The sequence below is a fragment of the Galendromus occidentalis genome, unplaced genomic scaffold (genome assembly GCF_000255335.2).
Source record: "Galendromus occidentalis unplaced genomic scaffold, Mocc_1.1 scf7180000077431, whole genome shotgun sequence".
In the NCBI taxonomy this organism is placed as follows: Eukaryota; Metazoa; Arthropoda; class Arachnida; order Mesostigmata; family Phytoseiidae; genus Galendromus; species Galendromus occidentalis.
This window is the reverse complement of record NW_003805419.1, coordinates 501869-521348: the sequence shown is the minus strand read 5'-3', so window position 1 is coordinate 521348 and position 19480 is coordinate 501869. Positions and strand designations below refer to the sequence as shown.

Below are 19480 nucleotides of genomic sequence, written 5' to 3'. Positions count from 1 at the left end.
CGAAGCAGAATCCGTGACTTCGTCTCCTGTGTCCCCAACTTTGCGGACGTTCCGATAAAAGCAACGCGACTTCGGGACCGTGTCTCGAGCGGTGGACAACGAACAGGAACAACCTGGTTTCAGAAACCCCATGGTCAACACCGTACCAAGATCTTACCGAACAAATCGTCCTTTGTAGCCGTTATAGACTAGAATTGGATCCCGGATCAATGTATCAGTCGTCTCCGCCGCGGCTGACTCCACGTGGAACGACATGCTATCCTGGGAATTTTTCCCGAACAGGAAAATCAGCTCTCCGTCACTCGGATGAGTTTTCGAATACTTCTACGATCGGTCGCAGATCCAAATCGTGATCCCAGAAGCAATCGATGTTCGGAGTGTGGGTCTCTCCCAACAGCAATATCCGACGTGTCCATATGAAGACATCCGGCGCACACGGTCTGAACTGAGCTCAGACGTGATCTCTGAATGGGCGGCATCATTCACGCACATAGGAAAAAATTCAATGCGATGTGAGACCGGTAGGCTCTATATTGAAGGTCGACGACGTCTGGAGGACGAATGAGTTCAGCGGTCGTTGAAGTAGAGAGCTCCTCTGAAAAGCCGGAATGCATGACACCGGGCACTGCCTCGTAATGTCTCATGCTTCGTGTTGTGGAATCGAATGGTCCCATCAGTCGCCAGCAATCTGCTCTCCCATCATCGAGAGGATCGAGGGCTCGGCTGCCGCGCTGACTGCGAAACTTTCTCTTCCACATGCCGGACATGCGGCTATAGCGATCAGGTGCTCGGCCATCCGATGTGCCGAGGTTCGATTCCGCCTATCCCATCGTGAGACCAAACATATGCAAATAAGAGTTTTCGACCACCCCTCATTCGAACATTCCCGGATGCTTCCTCGATGTCTCTATCAGTGGTGATTCCAGAACTCAGTGATCCCCTCCAAACTTGAGCAGCACAGTGAGCCATAATCAGACGGGGTAATGGGGCGACGGAAAAATGACCGCATGCCCATAGGCTCCATCTCACGTATTGGGTCTCCGACAGTCTCCCGGACTCCTTCCCAGACCAGGGAAAGAGCTGACAAAAACCCCCCCCGGCTGGGAAGAATCTCACGCCAGAGCGGGCGACAAACACGTACAGGCTGCAACGGGTCCGATCCGTCCCGAAAAATTCGTCCTTCTCTCTCTGAGGTTTGGGATGTATCGCGTAAAGATCTCACTTAGCGAAATGTAGCCCCGAGGGAAGTCTGGCAGGATCCGACCACGGCGACGCTAGGCTCTGACGCCTCCCTCGCGGCCACGCCTGGAGGCTGGCGAGGAAGAGCAAACAATCGAGCGAGCTGTGGAAATGCAAAAAACGATATTTGTGAAAATCGCCCGAATAGTGTTTCATGTTCTCGACTCATGCCTGCGTAGAGATGATTTCCCTGGGTATTGAGGGGCTTCCACGACTCAATGCCTGACACGCTGGTCTAAATGTGAAAATGATGTAAACATTAGAGCCTGGTAGCTCAAGCGAACAGTCCACCGCCATGGATCAAAGGAGAACCCTGAGAGCGAAAACACGCATTCTCGAGCAGCTTGCTCGAGTTGACGGAGAACATGGTGAACAGCTGATAGGTCCGGCAGCTCCCTGGAGCTCCCAATGATCTCTTCATCCACGTCGCCCTGTGAGCTCAATCAGTTCACGGAACGGAAGGGAGTCTAGAACCCAAGGGGAGATTTGGAGGATCCAGGATAGAATCTTCTCGAATCTCCATCCCTTCCTCTTGGGCTGGGACCCACGGGGATATCCTGATACAGTCTACCGGACCTTTATAGTATGAGGGGAGATTTGAGTGGCGGGGACCCCTCTCGGGGCTTCCGGTATCAGAAAAACGCGAAGTATGGACGACTGCCACAGATCTTCTCTTGCTTGGATCTTCTCTTGCTCTAGCCTCCGCTCCCCCGCCCCACGCTCGCCCGCATTCCAGTCGAGCATTCGTCCCGCCTAATCATCCATATTGCTCTTCAGGAATGCATATCGGATTTCCTCGAAAACGAGCCCCTGGACAGGACAGCCTCTCCCTGCAGATCTGATGCCAATTCTGCAAACAATACAGTCTGGCCTCAACGGACGAATGCGTCTCCCTGCATGCGCCGGCTCGTGATATCGCAATGGCTGAACAATTCTGCTCCGATTCGAATACGGCTCCCGACTCACTTGCCAGAAATTGTGTATCCACGGAAAAACCGCGTACAGAAGGCTGAAGCGCCTATGCTGTCCCATTGTGGGATGTTAATATGCCATCCCATGCTCCCGTTCTCGCGGCTCGAGAGATCGGGATGAGCTGGGAACGGCCTCGCCACTCGTTCCCCACGATAAGATTCCGCCGAGTGGCTCTGGTCCCCAATTAAGCGGGATATTCCAAGCTCAGACGGATCTCCGTGGCGGAGCAAACGGGAGAAAAACTTCTCTGTTTACTTTATATTGAGACTTTTAGATGGTTGTACACTTGCGCAGTTTACCAGCATGCACGTCTGTGGCCGCGTTGCTTTTAGACGGAGCCGACCATCGTGAGGAGACACGATTAAATCCCGTAATCATTGCTCGTCAAGCGTTCTTGTGGAGTAACGTTTTAGCCTTTATAGATTTATTACATAGTATTCGGACCCATCGGGATTTTCATTTTTAAGGTGAGTATTCCTCACCCCGAATCCTCGTCCGGTCTGAAACTCGAAAGCGCACGATTCGATTGTACGGCTTGAACAAACGCTGTCGGTGTTTGCTTAGTGTTTCAAATACGAGCCCTCCGATGAGTAATGAGGAGGCATGTTTGTGGAGGCGGCTGTTGACAGCGGTGTCCGCGATCGTTGATTCGTCAGGTTCCGTACGTTCGAGCTTGGATGCGAGCTTTGAGCCGGCTTACATTTCAGATGGAAATAAATCGAACTCTGTCTCTCGACGTAATTCGCATAATCTCAGACGAGGCATTACGCCAAACATACGAGTACTTACACGCTCCACCGACTCGTACGTTCCGAATCTCGGAGAATTCCAGAGAATGGTCCATGACATAGCGCGACGCCTAATTGATTATATCGACATCTCATCGAGCTTTCTCCCATACAGGTTTCTCGTTTAAGACCAGCTGCTGCGGGAAAATTCGCCAAAATAGTGATCTTATCGACCCGGGCTACTACCTCAACGGCGGACCCTCATGCGAACAAAGTTTGTGGAGATTTGATCGATTTACTCGATTACATATCTCGTGGTCTAGCTTGATTGCTCTTTCCCTTCGCTTGGTGGATAGAATCCGAGACCCTGTTTCCCCATTCCGAAATCAGGTGGTCTGAGTTGCGACACTCCCGATGAGCATGAGATCGAAGCTTTCGCCGACGGCCTCGTGCCCGGGAGCTTCGTGTACGCTCCGAGGACCTGGAATAGGTTCTGGCCGGCCATGGTGGATTTCTGCCATGAGGATTCCTCTCACTTCGCGGTTTTCAGACTCGGAGGTTCGCACTGTTGCCAACCTGTGAGTATCGGCTCCCGATGGGCCATCAAAATAAAATTCATGGGGAAGAGAATCCCGAGCGACGCTCAGAGCCAGGGTCCAATGTTTGAGGGAAAAATTGCGCATCTGGGGGAAATGGAAGTTTTTCTCGGAGCGTATCGACGTCTTCTCGTTTCAGTACGCCTATTACGTGTCGTTCATTCCCGACATGACCCAGAGAAGGCTAGGAGGCTGGTTTTCGGCAAAATCTGTCGTCCCATTCGACACCACGAACGCTAAGGATATCGATCTAGATCTCAACGTCAATGATCCGCATTTCGACACATCCTACGACAGAGCGAATAGATACTACACCCGATCCCTCACGGCACGAATGGAACGTTTCTCTCTCGTGTGCCACGCTGTACGCATCGCAACAACTCCCAAGTAAAATCAGACATAAGTCGCGGCAGTATCCCGAAAATGACTCTTAGCAATTGTTCGTTATTCCAGCTGCAATCAACCCACGCTAAGTACCGGCCTAACCAGGCGGTGAGTAATCCAAAGGAGTTAGCCGGCTCGCACTCATGGACGTGCATATTTTCGGTCTCGACAATATTATCGATATATAAAGCGATCCATCTTGCGTAGGGTGGACGCTCGCTGTCGGGGATAGTGGTTGATCGAGCCCGGAAACTCTCCCAGGGATTGGCCAAGCGATTCACGTCCAGTAATTACCAACGCTATGAAGCCGGAGAAGACGTTTCCCTGACCACGGGAGCGTCTACCTCGACTCTCGGAGCATCAGCCGACGCGAACGCAAGTGGGAGTGGTTCGGTTTTCCGACGGAAAACGCCTACGAAATCCCGTCCAGACCGCGCCGTACCTTTAGAGAACGGAGAGCTCAATTTCCTACGATGGGACGAGCTACCCTCCGGGCAAACTCATATCCACGCGTCTGAGGACACTCCACCACCGAAAATCGTACAACCAGCAGTACCGATGAGTCCATACACCTTCACTAACCCCACCGAGTACTGGAGATGCGGCGCCCACGAAGTTACCAAGCGCGCAGCGATCCGGGCCGCGATGAAGGCGGGTCTGCAGGAAATTCGCATCTTCAAATCGGATGAAATCATTTGATTTTGCGGTGCGTCCAAAATCAGAGATAAACCTCAATGAGAGACTAATAATCGGACTCGCGGAGAAATGGATCTGTGTCCATTGTGCGAGAGCTGTCTGGATGAATGAAGTACGATCGCACGAATCTCGTACCATGTGCACATCACACCGTGAAGGTTTGCCACGAATGAAACGGACGGAAATTAAATACATGACACGTGGTCTCGATGGAGGCCACTCTCTGAGCGCTCATGTTTTCTTTTACCGTAGCCTCGTTCGGAGCCGGTTCGTTCGACTTAGATTTATTAATTGACGCAGAGATTTTCCCGCAATCTCGGACTCCATCTCGTAGGCTTCTGTTCTCTCTTATCCCCAAGAGTCCTGTCGCTCCCATCCAACTAATACAACGTGGACCACGACGATCAGAACGTCATCAAGTGCACGCGGTGACTCACCAACGTGCCAGCCACATCCGATGGCAGAGGAGTTGTTGTCATCTGGCGGTTGGAATCAGCGGAGTTTGTGACCGACCTTCCCTGATTCCGAACCCCTCTTGCATTGTTCCAGAGCTCAGAGTCCGAGAAGTGAGTTCATTATTTCCTGGTGATCTACCCAAATTGGACAACTCGTCGAGCGAAGCGAGAGTCCGAGGAAATCTATCAGACTTACTTTCGCGTAGAATGTTCGAGGACTCGAATTATACCAAGCTGACCGAGGCCCAGCTCGATCCCAAGTCGCTGAATGCTCTTGATGAGTTCCTTGGATGCGAGCTCGCGGGTGAGTTGCACTTTTTTCTTTCTTCGGGCTCCGGCTTTTGATGGTCCGTGCAAAGTCTCAGTCGTTCCTTGCGTCTCATTAATTCGGCCAATCCGTCGACAAGGTTCTCTTCCTGGAAATTCTGGAAATCATTGAATCTTTGCCTGAGACCCAGCTAGGGAGCTCGATCATAGGATTTCTCCTCGATACAAGTTCGCTATTTTAGGGGGAGGCTTACGACTTCGGCCGATTCTTCCCGGAAAAACATCGGAGGAGGATGAAGTGAGGCCGGGATACCTGGTCCTAGCGCCTGTGGTGATGGACGAAAAGAAATTCTACTGGCCGGCCATCGTAGAATTTTCGCCCGGACCAGATGTTCATTACGTGAAGGACGAGGAGGAAAAAGACGGCGAAACTGGGTTGAGCAAAGTGAGCAGCCTTCCTTGTGATATAACTATCTCATTCCTCGGGACTCCTGGCATTTCATGCTCACGGAAACTCCGCTTTATCATCGTGACGATCTTTCCAGAAGTATTACTTCGTCACGCTCATCACGGTAGAACGAAAAGCGTTCTACGGTTCGTGGGTAGACGCTGAGAGCCTTAAACCCTTCAATTGGCTCAGCTGCCCGCAGGCCTGTGAGGCATCGCATATCAATGCTGCCACGGAAGTTTTTGAATACGTTAAACAGCATGTCTTCATGAGCTTACGGGACCGAATACTCAGACTCTCGTTTCTGGCCTTCGTGGTGAGTTCGGTTCTCCGTCCGTTGACTAATCTCACAATGATATAGTAGGAGGTTCCGATTGCGATTGCGGCTCTGAGTTTGCTGTCAAATTCGGAGCTCTAGGTTGGACGAGAAGGTGTTTCGCGCTCGGCATCTGAGACAGATCATTCCCTTCTAGGCAATCAGCAGAGCTATACGTCGTCAGGAAGTCATTGTTTGAGACTGACAACATCGCCGTTCAGGGATATCCCAGCAGTGGTTCGGCTGGGAAATCGAGAAAGAGTCTCCCAAATCCTCCATTCAATTTGAATTTTTAATATTCGTGGAAGCTTGATCGGGCTTATCGATCGGATTATCTGTTCGCTGCGCGGAGTTTTAAAAGATTTCTATCTAGGTAATCCGAAAATCGCTTTTCACCATTAGTGGGGTGATTCGAGCGATGGGTTTGTGATGAAACAGGGGCCGCCTCTGGAGTCCGAGTTGAAGTTCTCCGACCCCTTTTATATTCGACATTCTCTCAAGATCGCATAATAGACCAGATCTCGGTAAACACAATACAAGTCATGAGAGTCGACTGCTTGATTTGTCTTCAATCTTTATTTGAAGCCTTCGATTTTTTTTATCGTGAAATCTTTTATTAGTTCATCACAGGTACTCGGTTGATTATGAAACTTCGGAGTACATAACTCAATTCGATTCGCCAGCTCAGCTATCGAACTCACATATATACAATCTTGTACCTGGTACAAGGAGCATCTTGCTTTGCAACGTTCACAATAACATCCGTCGTTGCGGTCGTGGTAGGCCTCGGTCTGACATAGCTTGGCGTGAAAGCCGTGAGCCGCAAGTCTCGTGAAGCCTTCGATTCGGTCGTCTGAACGGAAACAAGGTGGAATGAATTCAGATTGGCGAAAGGAGCATGTCCTCAGGATTCGCCCGGGTTCATCTTTGATCGTACTCCCGGATTCCAGAAAAGGCTTCTGGCTGAAACGGACCAGATGGTCGAGCGCGTCCTCAGCCGCGTTTCTTCCAGCCCGTGGGGAGGGCACGCTCGTCCAGAAGACGGCCCGGATTGAAGGCCGGCGTTCGGGAGGGGATTGAAGGTCCAGTCTCGGTTCTCCGACCGCGCGGAGTCCTACTTTCCGTATCCCACACTCGATCGGGACTGTCAGATGATTATTCCCATGTTTCTTGATTCCCCGCTTCTTCTGTATCGCTTCTTCTTCCTCTGGGGGCGCGGCGGTTCTCGAAAGAGCTATTTCGTCCCGTTCTTCCGACGATCCGTGGAAACCCGCTCGATGAGTGCTCTCACGGCTAGGTTCCGCGTCGGTCCGCCTGCAAAAGTGGTCTCGAAGAGACTTGCAAGAATTCTGGTCTCTGTACCCTACGGGTAGTAAGATAGCTGAGCTTTGTGATTGAAGATCCGGAGCGGAATCGGAGATGGGAGCTTTGGTATGAATTCATCCGGATCGGGATCAATTATTTTTTTCGGGGTCGATTTCCAATGGGAATCTATTGCATCCTAGAGATTCTGTGAGCGATCGGTGCGAGCGTGCGGTCGGTTTGAAAAGAGCTCACTGAGACGGAGCGACTAAGAACGCTGGGCGCAGAGAGCAAATCCGTGATGCGGGCAAATCCTGCTCAGCGTGATTTAACTCTGCGGGAGATTCCCGACAGAGTTGAAAAATCGCTCGAAGTCTGAGACATCCTGGAACTCCATTATGTTCGACGATACAACTCTGAGCAGATCCGACAATTCGGAGCACGGTCATGAACAGCGATGGCCGAAGAATGCTTGAATGATACGTGTCACATTTAGCTAGAGCTGGTTGCTTCCACACATGCGTGCAACTCGGGCGCATGAAGCGCTTGCGCGCAAAGTTGTCATCCGATCCCGATAGCTTTCAGCAGTGGTAGCTGGAAGTCTGAATCAACTCAAACAACAATTGCTCTTCACCATAGTGTCAGCGAAATAAAGGTGTGCGATACGGATCCTACAAATGGCCTAGTCCTGCGAGGGAAAAGATTCGTTCCCTGAGGATTCCTTTTTTTCTAGATGAGTGAAAGTCTCTGGGATGGATTTGAGCTTCGAGCTGCCGATCTCGTGCGCTCGAATGCTTTCGACGCTTTCGAAAACTTCAAGAGTCTTTTCCGGCAGAGTAAGATCGGGAGCGAATCATCAGGTATTCTGAGACATGCCGTCGAGATTTCTCCTGTACTCCCGCTTCATCATTTCAGAATTTGCGGTTCAATGTGTCGATTGCGGGAAGATGCTGCCGGGCCGCTTTGTTATCGATCCGGGCTCGCTCCTTGAGCTCCCCTCGACATGCGCGAAATGTGGGTAGATTTATTAAAATTCACTGTCGGTACCCGAGAAGCCCAGTGCTCGGCAAGAGCAACACGGCGGTGGTTCCTACCGATTCGATTGGACTCAAAGCCCCTCCTCTTCCTCAGGCGGACTGACTTGTTCAGAGAATAAGCAATCGTTCCCTAAGCCAATAACATTCGCCGATAGTTTTGTCCCAGGGAGCTTTGTTCTGGCGCCTATAAGGAGGTTCGTCACACCAGGTGTGGAAAGATACCTCTGGCCAGCGATGGTCGACTTCTCCACAGACGAGAACTCCAAATTTTGTGAGCTTGGACCGGACGGAATACCAGTAAGTACTGTTATCGAAATAGCAGACGTGCTTAGCCTTCCGCATCGGTTTCCTGATCGGATACTCGGGAATGAGTGAGACTTTCGAAGACCCCCAGGGCGGACTCAAGTTGTTGGCTCCTGTGGGCAGCTTTTCGGTCGTGCACTGATTGCCGTTAACGACCTCGGCTTTCGCTTCGCAGACTTCATATTTCGTGACCTTCGTCACTCACGGCGACAAGTTTTACGGTGGTTGGTTCGAGGAAGGTCTTCTCCATCCCATTAATAGCCCTAAGACGGAGCTCATCGAGCGCACATTTGAATTCCAACGAGCCCTCCAGAAGTGTCACCGCAAATGCGAGTCCTCTCTACCAAGTCGTCTGGAGCGCTTCTCCTTCGTAGTTCACGTCGTGAGTATGCCAAGTCACTTCCTGAGCCTCTCGGAGTTTCATTGACAAAGTATGGTTTCAGTTTCAAAATTTATCATGTGCCGGCTTCGAGCCCCTTGGCTCTCAATGCTTTCCCTGTTGCAGAAAAACCAGATTGATAAGGAGGTGCCGCACGGTGCCGACCCGGGCATAGACCCCGAGGTGAGTAGAGTAGTCGGATATTTAGCTCGTTTTCTTCTCGGAAGATGTTCGAGCTCCGCTGAATTCGGCTAGGAGCTGCTTCCCAGGTGGTGCTCGGGTCGGATTTATATCTCTTGATTATTCCGCAGACTTGGGAAGCGCAGAGCAGGCGAGAACTCCGCCTCGCCAGAGAAGAGTTTTTCGGCACCGATGAAGAATCTGAGGATTCGAACGATCCCCACGTGTGGCCTTCGGCTGCATTCAAAATAGCTTACATGCTATCACGACTGCAAGTACTGCGAGAGAAGCTGACGGGCGGGGGAGAGGCCTCCGCTGACGAAGGGCCCGACAAGTCGCTCAGAAACACCACCGAAGAGAGTATAAGGTCAGCTTTCTCATCGAGACGAAGCAGCGCTTGCGAATGGCGAGACAATCCCTTCCGGGAACTGCCTAAAACTCAGACCACGTCGGGAACAGCAGGCCCGTCTTCACGGAAGAGGAGCGTGAACCTCTCAGGCCAATCTAGTTCACAAACCGCTGCAAAAAGGTCTTCTTGTGACGGTACCGAGTGCCACATAACTTGAAGAGCTGATCTTGTTCGGCCACCATATAAGGTCAAACTCATATTCATCTAATAGACTGGGAATTTTCGAAATCTTACCGGGAGGCGGAAACGTTCAACTTTGTGGGGAATTTCTACAAATGGAGAATTGATGAATGGTCGACTCATCGAACACGTCCAAACTTAGATTAATTGGTGGAGAGCACAACTTGTGAAATGTTTTGAACTGGTAATTAAAGAATATCGTTCATTCAGCTCAAGACGGTGACGCTGATTGACTTCGCCTAAGTATCTATGTTCGTAATGATGCCTCTAGGAACGTTCCAGCTACCCCGCATTCTCCCGAGCGCCGCGATCGGTCCCCTCCTTTCGGAACCTGTCACCTGCGCGGGTCCATATGACGCAATCACTGACGCAATCGACGTCCTTTCGATACATTCTATTAGGAGCCATTCGTCGTCATTAGACTTCAAGAGTCGAGAGAAGAACTCGCGCTTGCTGACCGTCGGAGCATCCCGGTTCCTGAAGGAGCTTCCGAAGAGAACCTAGAGATTCCATGAGGGCAGACTTGATCCTTTTAATCATGCATACCTCCTATCGGTCTCTATCTGCTGGGGAAGCGAATAAATTGGTAAGGCTTCCTGCAGAATCGAGAATAGTTTTTATGTATTCGTCTCCCCGCGATATATTCGTTTTCCCCCCGGGCTCATCGTGTCCCGTAAATTGAGAATCAATTCGTGCAGGAGGAAAGTTGCAGCAACTTGATCGATCGCAGGAATGCGCCGGCCGCCCTGTTGCTCAATGCAGCTTCCCGAGCGGTAGGTGATGATCCTTCTGACTGAGCAGAAAAACTGTTCATCACATCGGAGAGTTCTGCTCCACGGCTGAGAGGATCGCCCGCGGCGGCCTCCCCCTCGTTTCGACTATCGACGAGAATCCGAAGGAAGCCCGGAGCCTCAGATCGAGCCTCAGAACGGTGACTTCCCTAGCGCAGGAAATTTGGAGCCCGTTCATATTCGAACCCACGGCCGTCGGGGGAATTCTTCCATCCCCGAGTACTGCTGTAAACATCGACTGACAGACAACATTCGATTGTCACGTTCCGCACAGTCTTGACAAGGGTGCGTCCACACATGCGTGCACGGTGAGCGAACGAATCGCCAGCGTGCAAAATCTGTGCGAGGTCCGGCTTCAAAAGCTAAACTAATTTAGGAGAAAACCGCGTTCCCGCGTCGAACGCAGCATCGCAAAGGTCAGTCCCCGATAGCTATTTCCTGGAAGTCCTGCTCGAATCTTGCTACCAGCTGGGAACTCACCATTTTTCCAGATGAGTCAACGTCACTGGGATAGGTTCGAGCTCCGCGTCGAGTACGTGCACTCGAACGCTTTTGAGGCCGTCGAGAATTTCATGGATCTGGGCCGGCAGAATCTCATTTCGGAGTTCGCAATCAGATGCGACGACTGCGGGACGATGCTCCCGTTTTCTGTCATCGATCCGGGCTCGTACGCCGGACTTCCGTGGAATTGCAGAACAAGTAAACAAAATCATTCTGATTCCTCGAGGAGACAAAAACAGGACAACGTCGGCCGTGAGCATCGGAGCGCACGAGCTCATGGAGGAAACTCGGTTCTTCTTCTCTTCCAGTCGGAAAACGCTGTCCTGACACTCCCATGATTTATTTAGAGCCCGCAGCATTCGCTGATAGCTTCGCGCCGGGGAGTTTTGTCTTAGCGCCGATGAATATTCCAAAATCACCGCGTGAAACGCAACACTTGTGGCCGGCGATGATCGACTACTGCCCGAACGAGAATTCCGAATTTTGTAAGCTCGGATCGAATGGTAAACCAGTAAGTAAGATCCACCAGTCAATCTCAAACATGAAGCACTCAACAGAATCGTTCGCTGGACTCGATTCCCCCTTGCGGATTGCAGACTGCGTATTTTGCCACATTCGTCACCCACGGTGAGAAGCACTACGGTGGATGGTTCGAAGACGGCGCACTACAAGCCCTCGATGGCCGGAGAGCAGAGTACTTCACCGGCAGTTCGGATTTCGAGCGAGCGATCCAGGAATGCCGCAATAACTGCCAGCATTCTCTTCCGAGTCGTTTGGAACGCTTTTCATTCGCGGCTCACGTGGTAAGAGCAGAGAGCTCGGTATGACCTACAAGGAGATCGGAGTCACCACTTTCGGCCTGATCGACTAAATCTGCGAGCCGACGCCGGAATCTCCGCTGACAACACCTTAACACTAATAACTCTTTCACACCTATTGCCAATAATATCATATTGCAGAAAGCCGAGGTGGACAAGCAAAGGGGCCTTGATGCGGAAACATGGATAGAGTGCGAGGTCAGTGAGGATTGACTCGGAGATTTCTCTAATACTGCGGGGAACGAAAAAGCTGAACTCGATTCTGACTCAAATTCGGAGGGATTACCCTTCGATCTCCCAACTCAATTAAGAAAATGACCTCATACTCCCACAGACCTGGCGCAATAACTGCAGAGTCGAACTCCGTCGCGCCGAGGAAGAATTTATCGCCGATAGGGAGAGAGAGGAAGGTCTAGGAGAATGTCGCATCTGGCCTTCGGCTGCTTGCAAAATTGTCTACTTAACGTCGCGAATGCAATTGATTCGAGAGGCAGAAGCCGGGCGCAAAGAATCCCGTCTCACTGCGAATCAGGCCGGCCTCTGGGACTGGAACAATGATCCCTTCCAAGAAGTTCGCGATCCAGACGAACCGGCGTCAGAGAAGACCCAATCATCTCGGAAAAGGAGCGCGTCATCGGCCGAAGAGTACCCCGCAGGGCCGACTCCGAAAAAAGCCCGTTGTAAAGCCTGTGATGGTCGTAGTATTCACCCGACACAGTACCCTTAAAACTCTGTTGATTCTTTCTGATATCTTAGCGGGAACCGAGTCATCCTGCCCTTGTGATGAATTCCTTCAAACTGAGGCTTTCGAGAACTCTAAGCGGAACAGACAGAAAATTCAAGATCATTTTTGTGCATATCATTTTACGTAATTTCTAGAGCTATAAAAAAGACGGTGTAATTCGTCGAGCTCACCATATCGATGATATTGAGTTTGGCTTTCTTTGAGAGAGGGATTAGATCTCAAAAGGTCGTGAGCGAATTATCAGCGCTTCGATTCCATGGAGTTAGAGCATGTACTCTTCCGTCACCGCTCGTTTGGCTCGCTTATTGGCCGAGTCCACCAGATGTCCGGCTTACGCTGAAGTTAGCACTGAGACCGTAAGCTGCTTCCCTCAGAGAAAGCGCGTTAAATCGAAGCACTCCGAATTCCGAAATTATCCTTAACAAAGTTTGCAAAGATGATCCAAATTAGATTGAACTTGTTTACGAGCCACCCTTTCCGGGAGCGAGGCTCACTCTTCTGCTTCCGAAAGGTTACATAGCCCCCGGTTCTTTACTCGCGATGAACAGCATTTTCACCGAGCGCGAAAAAATTGGACGAGAGGAACCGGAGTTCGGAGGCGCTTAGTGCCCAGGACAATCTACGAGCTTCGCGTTCGAGGTGTGAAGTTCTGGATCCCCTGGAAACCTCTCGGGCCTCTCTGGTAGAATATTGAAGGATCTCGACAACGGGGGAGCGTCGCGTCTGAAACTGACTTCACTCCACTTATACGAGGGTCTCAGAGCGAATTATCTCGCTCAGGAAAACGATCAACGCGATCGGAAACGTTCGCTCCTGCAGACAACGCCGCGCCGACTCGGGAGAACTATCGTGCCCGAGTATCTGGCTCTTGTAGCTCAGCTCAGCGGCAGTTTGGGGCACACTCCGACGTCCTGCTCGGCGGCGGGGCCTGAAGCGTGACGGTCATTTTCTTTGCTTTCGCCTCCTTTGCCGTCTCGATCAGATGCTGCACAGGTGAGGGCTCCAGGGAGATCTAGAGTTCCTCCGGTCTGTGGGAAGTGTCCAAGTAGTTCCATTCGATATCCGAACTATCGCATCGCCGAAACCTGGCTCCGTCCGGAAAGTTTCCGTCCGAAGTGGGTCGTTGCGTCAAGGTCAGGCCCGCATACGTACCTAAGGGTATATGTCTGCATATATTCTGTAAAGTATAGGTCTGCAAGGAGGCATCCGTCATGAAGAAGCACGAGCGATCGGACCTCGAACTTAACGGGAAGCAATCGCCCCGGAGAGTTTGGGTGCTGAGGGTAAGGTCACCGAAATCTCCCGGCAAATTGGAAGGTGAATTCGAGGCCACCCGGCTCGTTATCCCGCTCCCGATTGGAATTTTCTCTCGACTCCCGTATACTAGAGAACAAATAATGTCGTCGGAATCGATTTTGCTCCCACAGCAGCTGAAAACCTATCTGAGTCGAAGTCTCCTTCGAGAGATCTCCTGAGGGAAATCGAAGTCTCGGCTTGAAAATTTACGGCTCCAAACCGACGTGGCCGCCACAGCCGTGATGCTCCACATGATTCAGTAGGTCCTACGGTGATCCGTCGAAGTCTGATGATGAACTCCAAGTATATCCCGGTCAGGGGAATGATCTCGTCGGGCTTTTCTCAGCGCGCGGAGCAATCGGAGTCCCGTGCGCCTCGACTTCCGATAAGGACCACGGCACGACGGAGACAGAGTCGCGCACTCCAGTAGGTACATACCGTGATTGATCAAGAACAGAGTTCGCTCCTGGGCGCCCACACCACCGCGATCTCTGGCGATATGGGTGGAAGATGAGGCCTCATTGAGAATTTTGCCGAGCTGAGCATATTTGACGAGGACCAAGAGCTATTGTCATCTGAGGTTGATGCTAATGCAATCTGAAATCTGTCAAAGGCGGAACCCGCAAGCGACTCGGAGCGAACTTCCTGGCCCGAAAGCGAAAGTGTGCATCTTTGTAGATAGCCGCCCGCCCGCTCGCTCGCTCGAACCGATTAGAAACGTCGAGCCGGGAGCACTTCCCATGAGGCCGGTCGTCCCGAAGAAATCATTGGAAACGATGAACCACACTGAAATTATTTCCCTACGTGCAAAAAAAACTCCTGTCCACTCTCGATCACAACTCATGTTATCTCTCGAGAGGAAATGAAATCCCGCCAATCAACGAGTCGAATCGAGAAAATGAGTAGCCCACATTCGCACCGGATGTCCTCGTCTAAAATGCGATACCATCCATAGTTCGCCGTTTGACAGCACTGATTGCCTCTCTGTGCGCGTAGAAAGTCCCCAAAGCATCATTACCCGCTTCGACTGTTTCCGCAGAAGCAGGTATTTCTCTGGGGGAACATACCCGGTAGAATCGCAGCGAGAGACAAGGAGCACTTGTCTTTGGCAAGGGACCACGAAGCGGGTTCTCGGCGTTTTTGAAAGGCTTCGAAACACGACCGATGTACTCGCGAGCTCCGCTCCAGGAAATCGATCGTTGCGCCCCGAGCGTCACAGAGTGCCTCGTGAATTTCGATGATTGCCGACTAAGCTCGGACTCTGGACGAGCTCCGACCGACCCATTCACGCAACCGCGAGTTCGCTCATGGGATCGACTCAAACTCGTTACGAACGACAGCGGTCGAAGTTCGACCCATTTAAAATCCTGGATAAAAACATAGAACGAATCCCTGGAGATCCAGCGTGACCCGCTCAGGGTGCAATGAGCTCAGGAAGCGAGCTCCGTGCTGGTCAAAAATAAACTCTGTGGTTGACTTCCTGATACCGCTGCGACACGTGACACGCATCTTCGACGCTCGTGGAAGTCACAAACAAGAAGTGGAACGAAGCCTCTCTCGTCATTTTCGCGTATGTGCCACGCCAATTATCCAAGATTTCGTTCTTTCAATGCCCACTCACGGGCGCATCCCTTTTGTCACGAGCCGAATGAGGGAGTGCGTTTCCATAGCTGTCGGCTGTCTATTCTCTCGTTGGGTAGACAAGCAATCACGGCGACGACGAGCGAACGAGAGGCAAAACCGGCGGGGGCGGGGCGTCGACGGCACCGGCAGGCATTAGCGGGAGTGAAGACTCCGACCGTTTCGTTGTGTTAAGTGTGTCAACGCTCTCGTATTCTCTCGCCGGGAAGACTATCGCAAGTGCAATGCCATCCCCGCCGCTAGTTAGGCAGGCGGGCTCACTGGCTGGCTGTATCTGACAGCCTGAGTTGTCGCTGAAACGATTGAGCGATTTCGCAGAGAGCGTCGTAAAATCTCTCCGGCGGCGCCCGGCGGCAGTTCCGTGCGGGGATCCGAACCGCACCGACTTAGCTTCCCGGATCTCACCGTAACTACATTTTAGAAAAGGTCTAAGCGATACCCCAACTGTTTTTTTCCTCCTGTCGACGGCTTAGCACGTCGATCCGGAAAGTTCTCGAATTTAATCCCATAGAAACCCTTGGCGCACTCTCTATCCTCTTGTTCAACGGAAAGAAGCCGTTTAGGCGATTTCATTCCAGGTGCTTATCCTTTGACAGTACTGTACTCACCACCGAGCCGAAAATGGCAATGATGACAAGATACCCGAGGACATTCTTCTGCCTCATTGAGACACGGAACGCAAAAGGGTCAGAAAGGAACGTACTAGAAATATTCTTTGTTTCCCGAGACAGACGAGGGACCGTCAACCCGGAAAGTGATCTGCCATGTGGACTATCGAGCGCGATATCGAATCGAGTGAGATTTCGCCGGGAGCCACAATAATTATTCCGAGAGCCTAAGATGTCTATCGGCAAAACGCTCCGTAGAGAGCATGTCTGCCAACTTTGCCGTCCGACGGGAGGGCAGTTTGCCTGCTGGAGCATCTGCTCAAAATATTCGGGGATGGCGGGAGACTGTAGGGCTCCGCTATGAAAATTGTTACAAATCGCCAAAGGCAGAGGAGCACGAATAAGGAGCATAGAAAACAGAAAGCTCCATGGAACAACAACGAGAAGAAGAAATAAAGGAAGAGGGAGGAAGAGGAGGAACATCGGGCCCTGGCTGATGCTGCCGCCGTCGCTGTTACTCACATCGTATGCTTCGCTATTTCCCGACTACTCTTCGGATGCCGAGTTCTGTTTTGCCGAAACCAGCGAAATGCGGAACGAATCTCGAGCCGTAATGGAAAGATGCGAGTCTCGTGTGATAGCCGCATCGTTCACTGCTTTAAAGGGAGGATTTCACTTTTTGGCTGCGAACATTTTTAGCAAGACGCCATTGAGTAGACGCCACTTTCCTCCTGAACGACTTCTTTCCCCATGGGGGAACAGCCCATCTGCTGTCTCATCGGATGCAATTGTTTCTCGAATCAGGATCTAAGCATCGAAGTCAGTCGATTTGTTCGCAGAGAATCAGACGGACACCCTATTGGCCGCTGGTTGATTGTATTTATAATAGAAACCTCGATATAGGGGGGATTCCGATCGGGGGCGATCGAGAGAAGGAGGATCGAACGAAAAGGACGAACAGGCAGCAGGAAATAAACGGCGGTCCGTCTCCGACAAAAGCTCGCGTCGGTGGAATCAGGTCCACCCGTGTAACCTGGATCTAAGTTTGCGCCGTGGGTCCGAGGCGTGGCCTCTGCGGCGGCGCCCCGTACGAAGCTCCCTTCCGCTATCGGAAATCCATCAAGTCGAGATCTGGGAGATTCGAGATGCGGATAAGCGGTGAATATGTTCAGTGCGGTAGTTCATGTTTCTATTTTCCCCGTAGCTAGACCGAACACGGTCAAGAGGGCATATTTATCGATCACGCGGAGCTCGTCTGAGCATCGATGAGCAGACTCCCATGCCTCATGGAACTTTCTGTCTATCGGAGGTCCTGAAAGGGAAGAGGTTCCCCTAAGGGCTCAGCTAGGAAGTCCATGAATCCTCGCGACAGAAAAGAGGAACGAGGAGCGACGAATACGTTGTGAAGGAGACACGTTCCCATCGTTGTCGCTGGAAGGAAACCCTCAATCGTAACGACCCCGAGGAAGAACGATACCCCCAATCGCCCGGCTCCTGCTCTTTCTCAGAGAATTACGCTCCGCTCCCTTTCTCGGAGAATTACGCTTTGCTCCCTCACACGCAAGCGGGAAATAAAGGTCAACGACCTTATACGGGCTCGATCTGACGTACCCGAGTGCTGTGGCTTGTAGCCATACGGAGAAGAGTTTCTGAAGCTCTCGAATCATTTTTGAATCATGCGAGATGAATGTGGATGCTCATAGGGAGATACGTATTCGAAGGCGGGGATAAATTCAAGCGCGGGTGAAAATCGTCATTCACAAAGGAGATGCCGCGGTCATTTGTCATCGTTCGATTACGAGCCGGCGTGGGCGCATCCGGGTTAGTAGGAGCTCATTGGCGTGGGTGCAACTCGGATCACAATAACTCGGATGCGACTGCGGACTAAGGAAATCATAAAGCTCCCTCGAAGACTCTCCATCATTCGCACGCTTTAGAAGGGAAGATAACCTTGTAATGTGGATCGTCTCGCGGGGCAATTCGAAGATACCATCAATTCAATCTCCTCTCGATTTTCCGTTCCCTGCCCACAGATATCGCGCTCGGATCGCTCAACGTCTTGAACATTCACATTATTTGAATAGAGTACAAAAAGATGCCTCCCGTCCATGATTTAGTCAACAAACCTACACGATTTGATTCGGAGAAGGAACCCCTGTGCGAATCGATTGGGGAACAATTTCCAAGAGCTCCTTCCACAAGGAGGCTCAAAGCTCTTGCAATCGGTTGACCCCGCCGAGACGGTGCCGCTGTTCTCGAACAGGAAATGTCTGTAGCGGAGGAGATCGTATGCGAAGAGCAAGTTCTCAGACGACCAGCGGATTCTCTTCTGCTGGACGGATGCGGTCGTGCCCTTCGTGACTGAAAGCAGTGGTGCAGTCAGAAAAATCTCTAAGAGAAATTCTCATTAAAACCCCCCTTCCCCTGGAGTTGAGGAACCCATGTTGCCAGCGAGAAGTTTCTTGGCTACGACTTGTGGCCGAAAGCGCCTAGGACTCTCTCCGTTAAAAGTCTCCGGCGTCGTGCCGCTCATTTTCTGATTGTATGACCTCTTCGAGGATCGCGCACGTTATCTACGGACGTTTGCGCCGCCGAGCAACGTTCAGCACGATTGATGCCACCACTCCTTGTGCTTCCCTGTCACGACATTCACGCTCTCGTAGACTTCCTCGGGAGAGCGTGACACGTCCGAGAAGCTCTGTGATTCCCCACAAATAAGGGGCATTCCTTGAAGAAAACGTCGTGCTGATGAGGAGAATCCCCTCGCGGAATCGGGGCGAAACATCACGATGGAGCGAAGCCGATTCCATCATCGGTCAAGGAGACTCGAGATCCAAAACGAAACCAGGAGCGAAAATCAGATCCGGGGAGCGAACAATGAATTCCGAAGCGCGAGGAGGAAGTCGCGAAGACGACCGAGGAGCTGATATGACGATGTATTCTTTGAGATCGCAATTTCTGATCAACCACGAGTCGTGATGACGGCGAATCTTCCCCGACGAGCTCCATTCGATTGCACGAGTCTTTCATTGATCTCCCACGGATCTGCGGTGATTGTCGTTCGCCTGAATCGAGGCGGAGATACCTCTTATCGGTCACTGCAAAAAGTCATTCGTTCTCTCGCCCTCCGCCTGATCCACTGTGAGCGCTGTAGAGGAAAGAACTCCTCGCAGAGTATATTTCCAATTT

The 19480-nt window shown here is 51.5% G+C and overlaps 4 protein-coding genes across 4 annotated transcripts; all 4 read left to right on the top strand.

Annotated features, from left to right (window-relative positions):
* The first annotated feature begins 2543 nt into the window (after positions 1-2543).
* LOC100901208 (uncharacterized) lies at positions 2544-4618 on the top strand. The gene is made up of 7 exons (XM_003742798.2): positions 2544-2678; positions 2919-3015; positions 3115-3213; positions 3330-3517; positions 3675-3899; positions 3989-4027; positions 4181-4618. The coding sequence occupies exons 2-7, from the start codon at positions 2919-2921 to the stop codon at positions 4616-4618; spliced, it is 1086 nt and encodes a 361-aa protein (XP_003742846.1). The 5' UTR covers positions 2544-2678.
* Positions 4619-5154: 536 nt separating this feature from the next.
* Positions 5155-6657, top strand: LOC100906992 (uncharacterized). The gene is made up of 5 exons (XM_018639333.1): positions 5155-5181; positions 5277-5374; positions 5580-5782; positions 5883-6101; positions 6259-6657. Exons 2-5 carry the CDS (start codon positions 5278-5280, stop codon positions 6298-6300), a joined length of 561 nt encoding a protein of 186 aa, XP_018494849.1. The 5' UTR covers positions 5155-5181; position 5277; the 3' UTR covers positions 6301-6657.
* A 1515-nt stretch (positions 6658-8172) lies between these two features.
* On the top strand, positions 8173-10134 carry LOC100906845 (uncharacterized). Its single transcript, XM_003742757.1, has 5 exons — positions 8173-8417; positions 8535-8737; positions 8919-9125; positions 9249-9305; positions 9434-10134. The coding sequence occupies exons 1-5, from the start codon at positions 8276-8278 to the stop codon at positions 9866-9868; spliced, it is 1044 nt and encodes a 347-aa protein (XP_003742805.1). The 5' UTR covers positions 8173-8275; the 3' UTR covers positions 9869-10134.
* Positions 10135-10936: 802 nt separating this feature from the next.
* On the top strand, positions 10937-12913 carry LOC100906700 (uncharacterized). Its single transcript, XM_003742756.2, has 6 exons — positions 10937-11098; positions 11174-11381; positions 11492-11694; positions 11780-11986; positions 12143-12199; positions 12336-12913. Exons 2-6 carry the CDS (start codon positions 11174-11176, stop codon positions 12726-12728), a joined length of 1068 nt encoding a protein of 355 aa, XP_003742804.1. The 5' UTR covers positions 10937-11098; the 3' UTR covers positions 12729-12913.
* Positions 12914-19480: the final 6567 nt, after the last annotated feature.

Bases quoted from the DNA above. Each gene is read 5' to 3' on its own strand.
- LOC100906992 (XM_018639333.1), top strand. From the start codon at position 5,278: ATGTTCGAGGACTCGAATTATACCAAGCTGACCGAGGCCCAGCTCGAT. The intron at 5,783-5,882 runs GTGAGCAGCCTT...CGATCTTTCCAG, and splicing joins GCGAAACTGGGTTGAGCAAA to AAGTATTACTTCGTCACGCT. The intron at 6,102-6,258 runs GTGAGTTCGGTT...ATTCCCTTCTAG, and splicing joins TCTCGTTTCTGGCCTTCGTG to GCAATCAGCAGAGCTATACG.
- LOC100906845 (XM_003742757.1), top strand. From the start codon at position 8,276: ATGCCGTCGAGATTTCTCCTGTACTCCCGCTTCATCATTTCAGAATTT. The intron at 8,418-8,534 runs GTGGGTAGATTT...CCTCTTCCTCAG, and splicing joins CCCCTCGACATGCGCGAAAT to GCGGACTGACTTGTTCAGAG. The intron at 8,738-8,918 runs GTAAGTACTGTT...TTCGCTTCGCAG, and splicing joins TTGGACCGGACGGAATACCA to ACTTCATATTTCGTGACCTT.
- LOC100901208 (XM_003742798.2), top strand. From the start codon at position 2,919: ATGGAAATAAATCGAACTCTGTCTCTCGACGTAATTCGCATAATCTCA. The intron at 3,016-3,114 runs GTACGTTCCGAA...TCTCCCATACAG, and splicing joins CTTACACGCTCCACCGACTC to GTTTCTCGTTTAAGACCAGC. The intron at 3,518-3,674 runs GTGAGTATCGGC...TTCTCGTTTCAG, and splicing joins GTTCGCACTGTTGCCAACCT to TACGCCTATTACGTGTCGTT.
- LOC100906700 (XM_003742756.2), top strand. From the start codon at position 11,174: ATGAGTCAACGTCACTGGGATAGGTTCGAGCTCCGCGTCGAGTACGTG. The intron at 11,382-11,491 runs GTAAACAAAATC...CTTCTCTTCCAG, and splicing joins TCCGTGGAATTGCAGAACAA to TCGGAAAACGCTGTCCTGAC. The intron at 12,200-12,335 runs GTCAGTGAGGAT...ATACTCCCACAG, and splicing joins AAACATGGATAGAGTGCGAG to ACCTGGCGCAATAACTGCAG.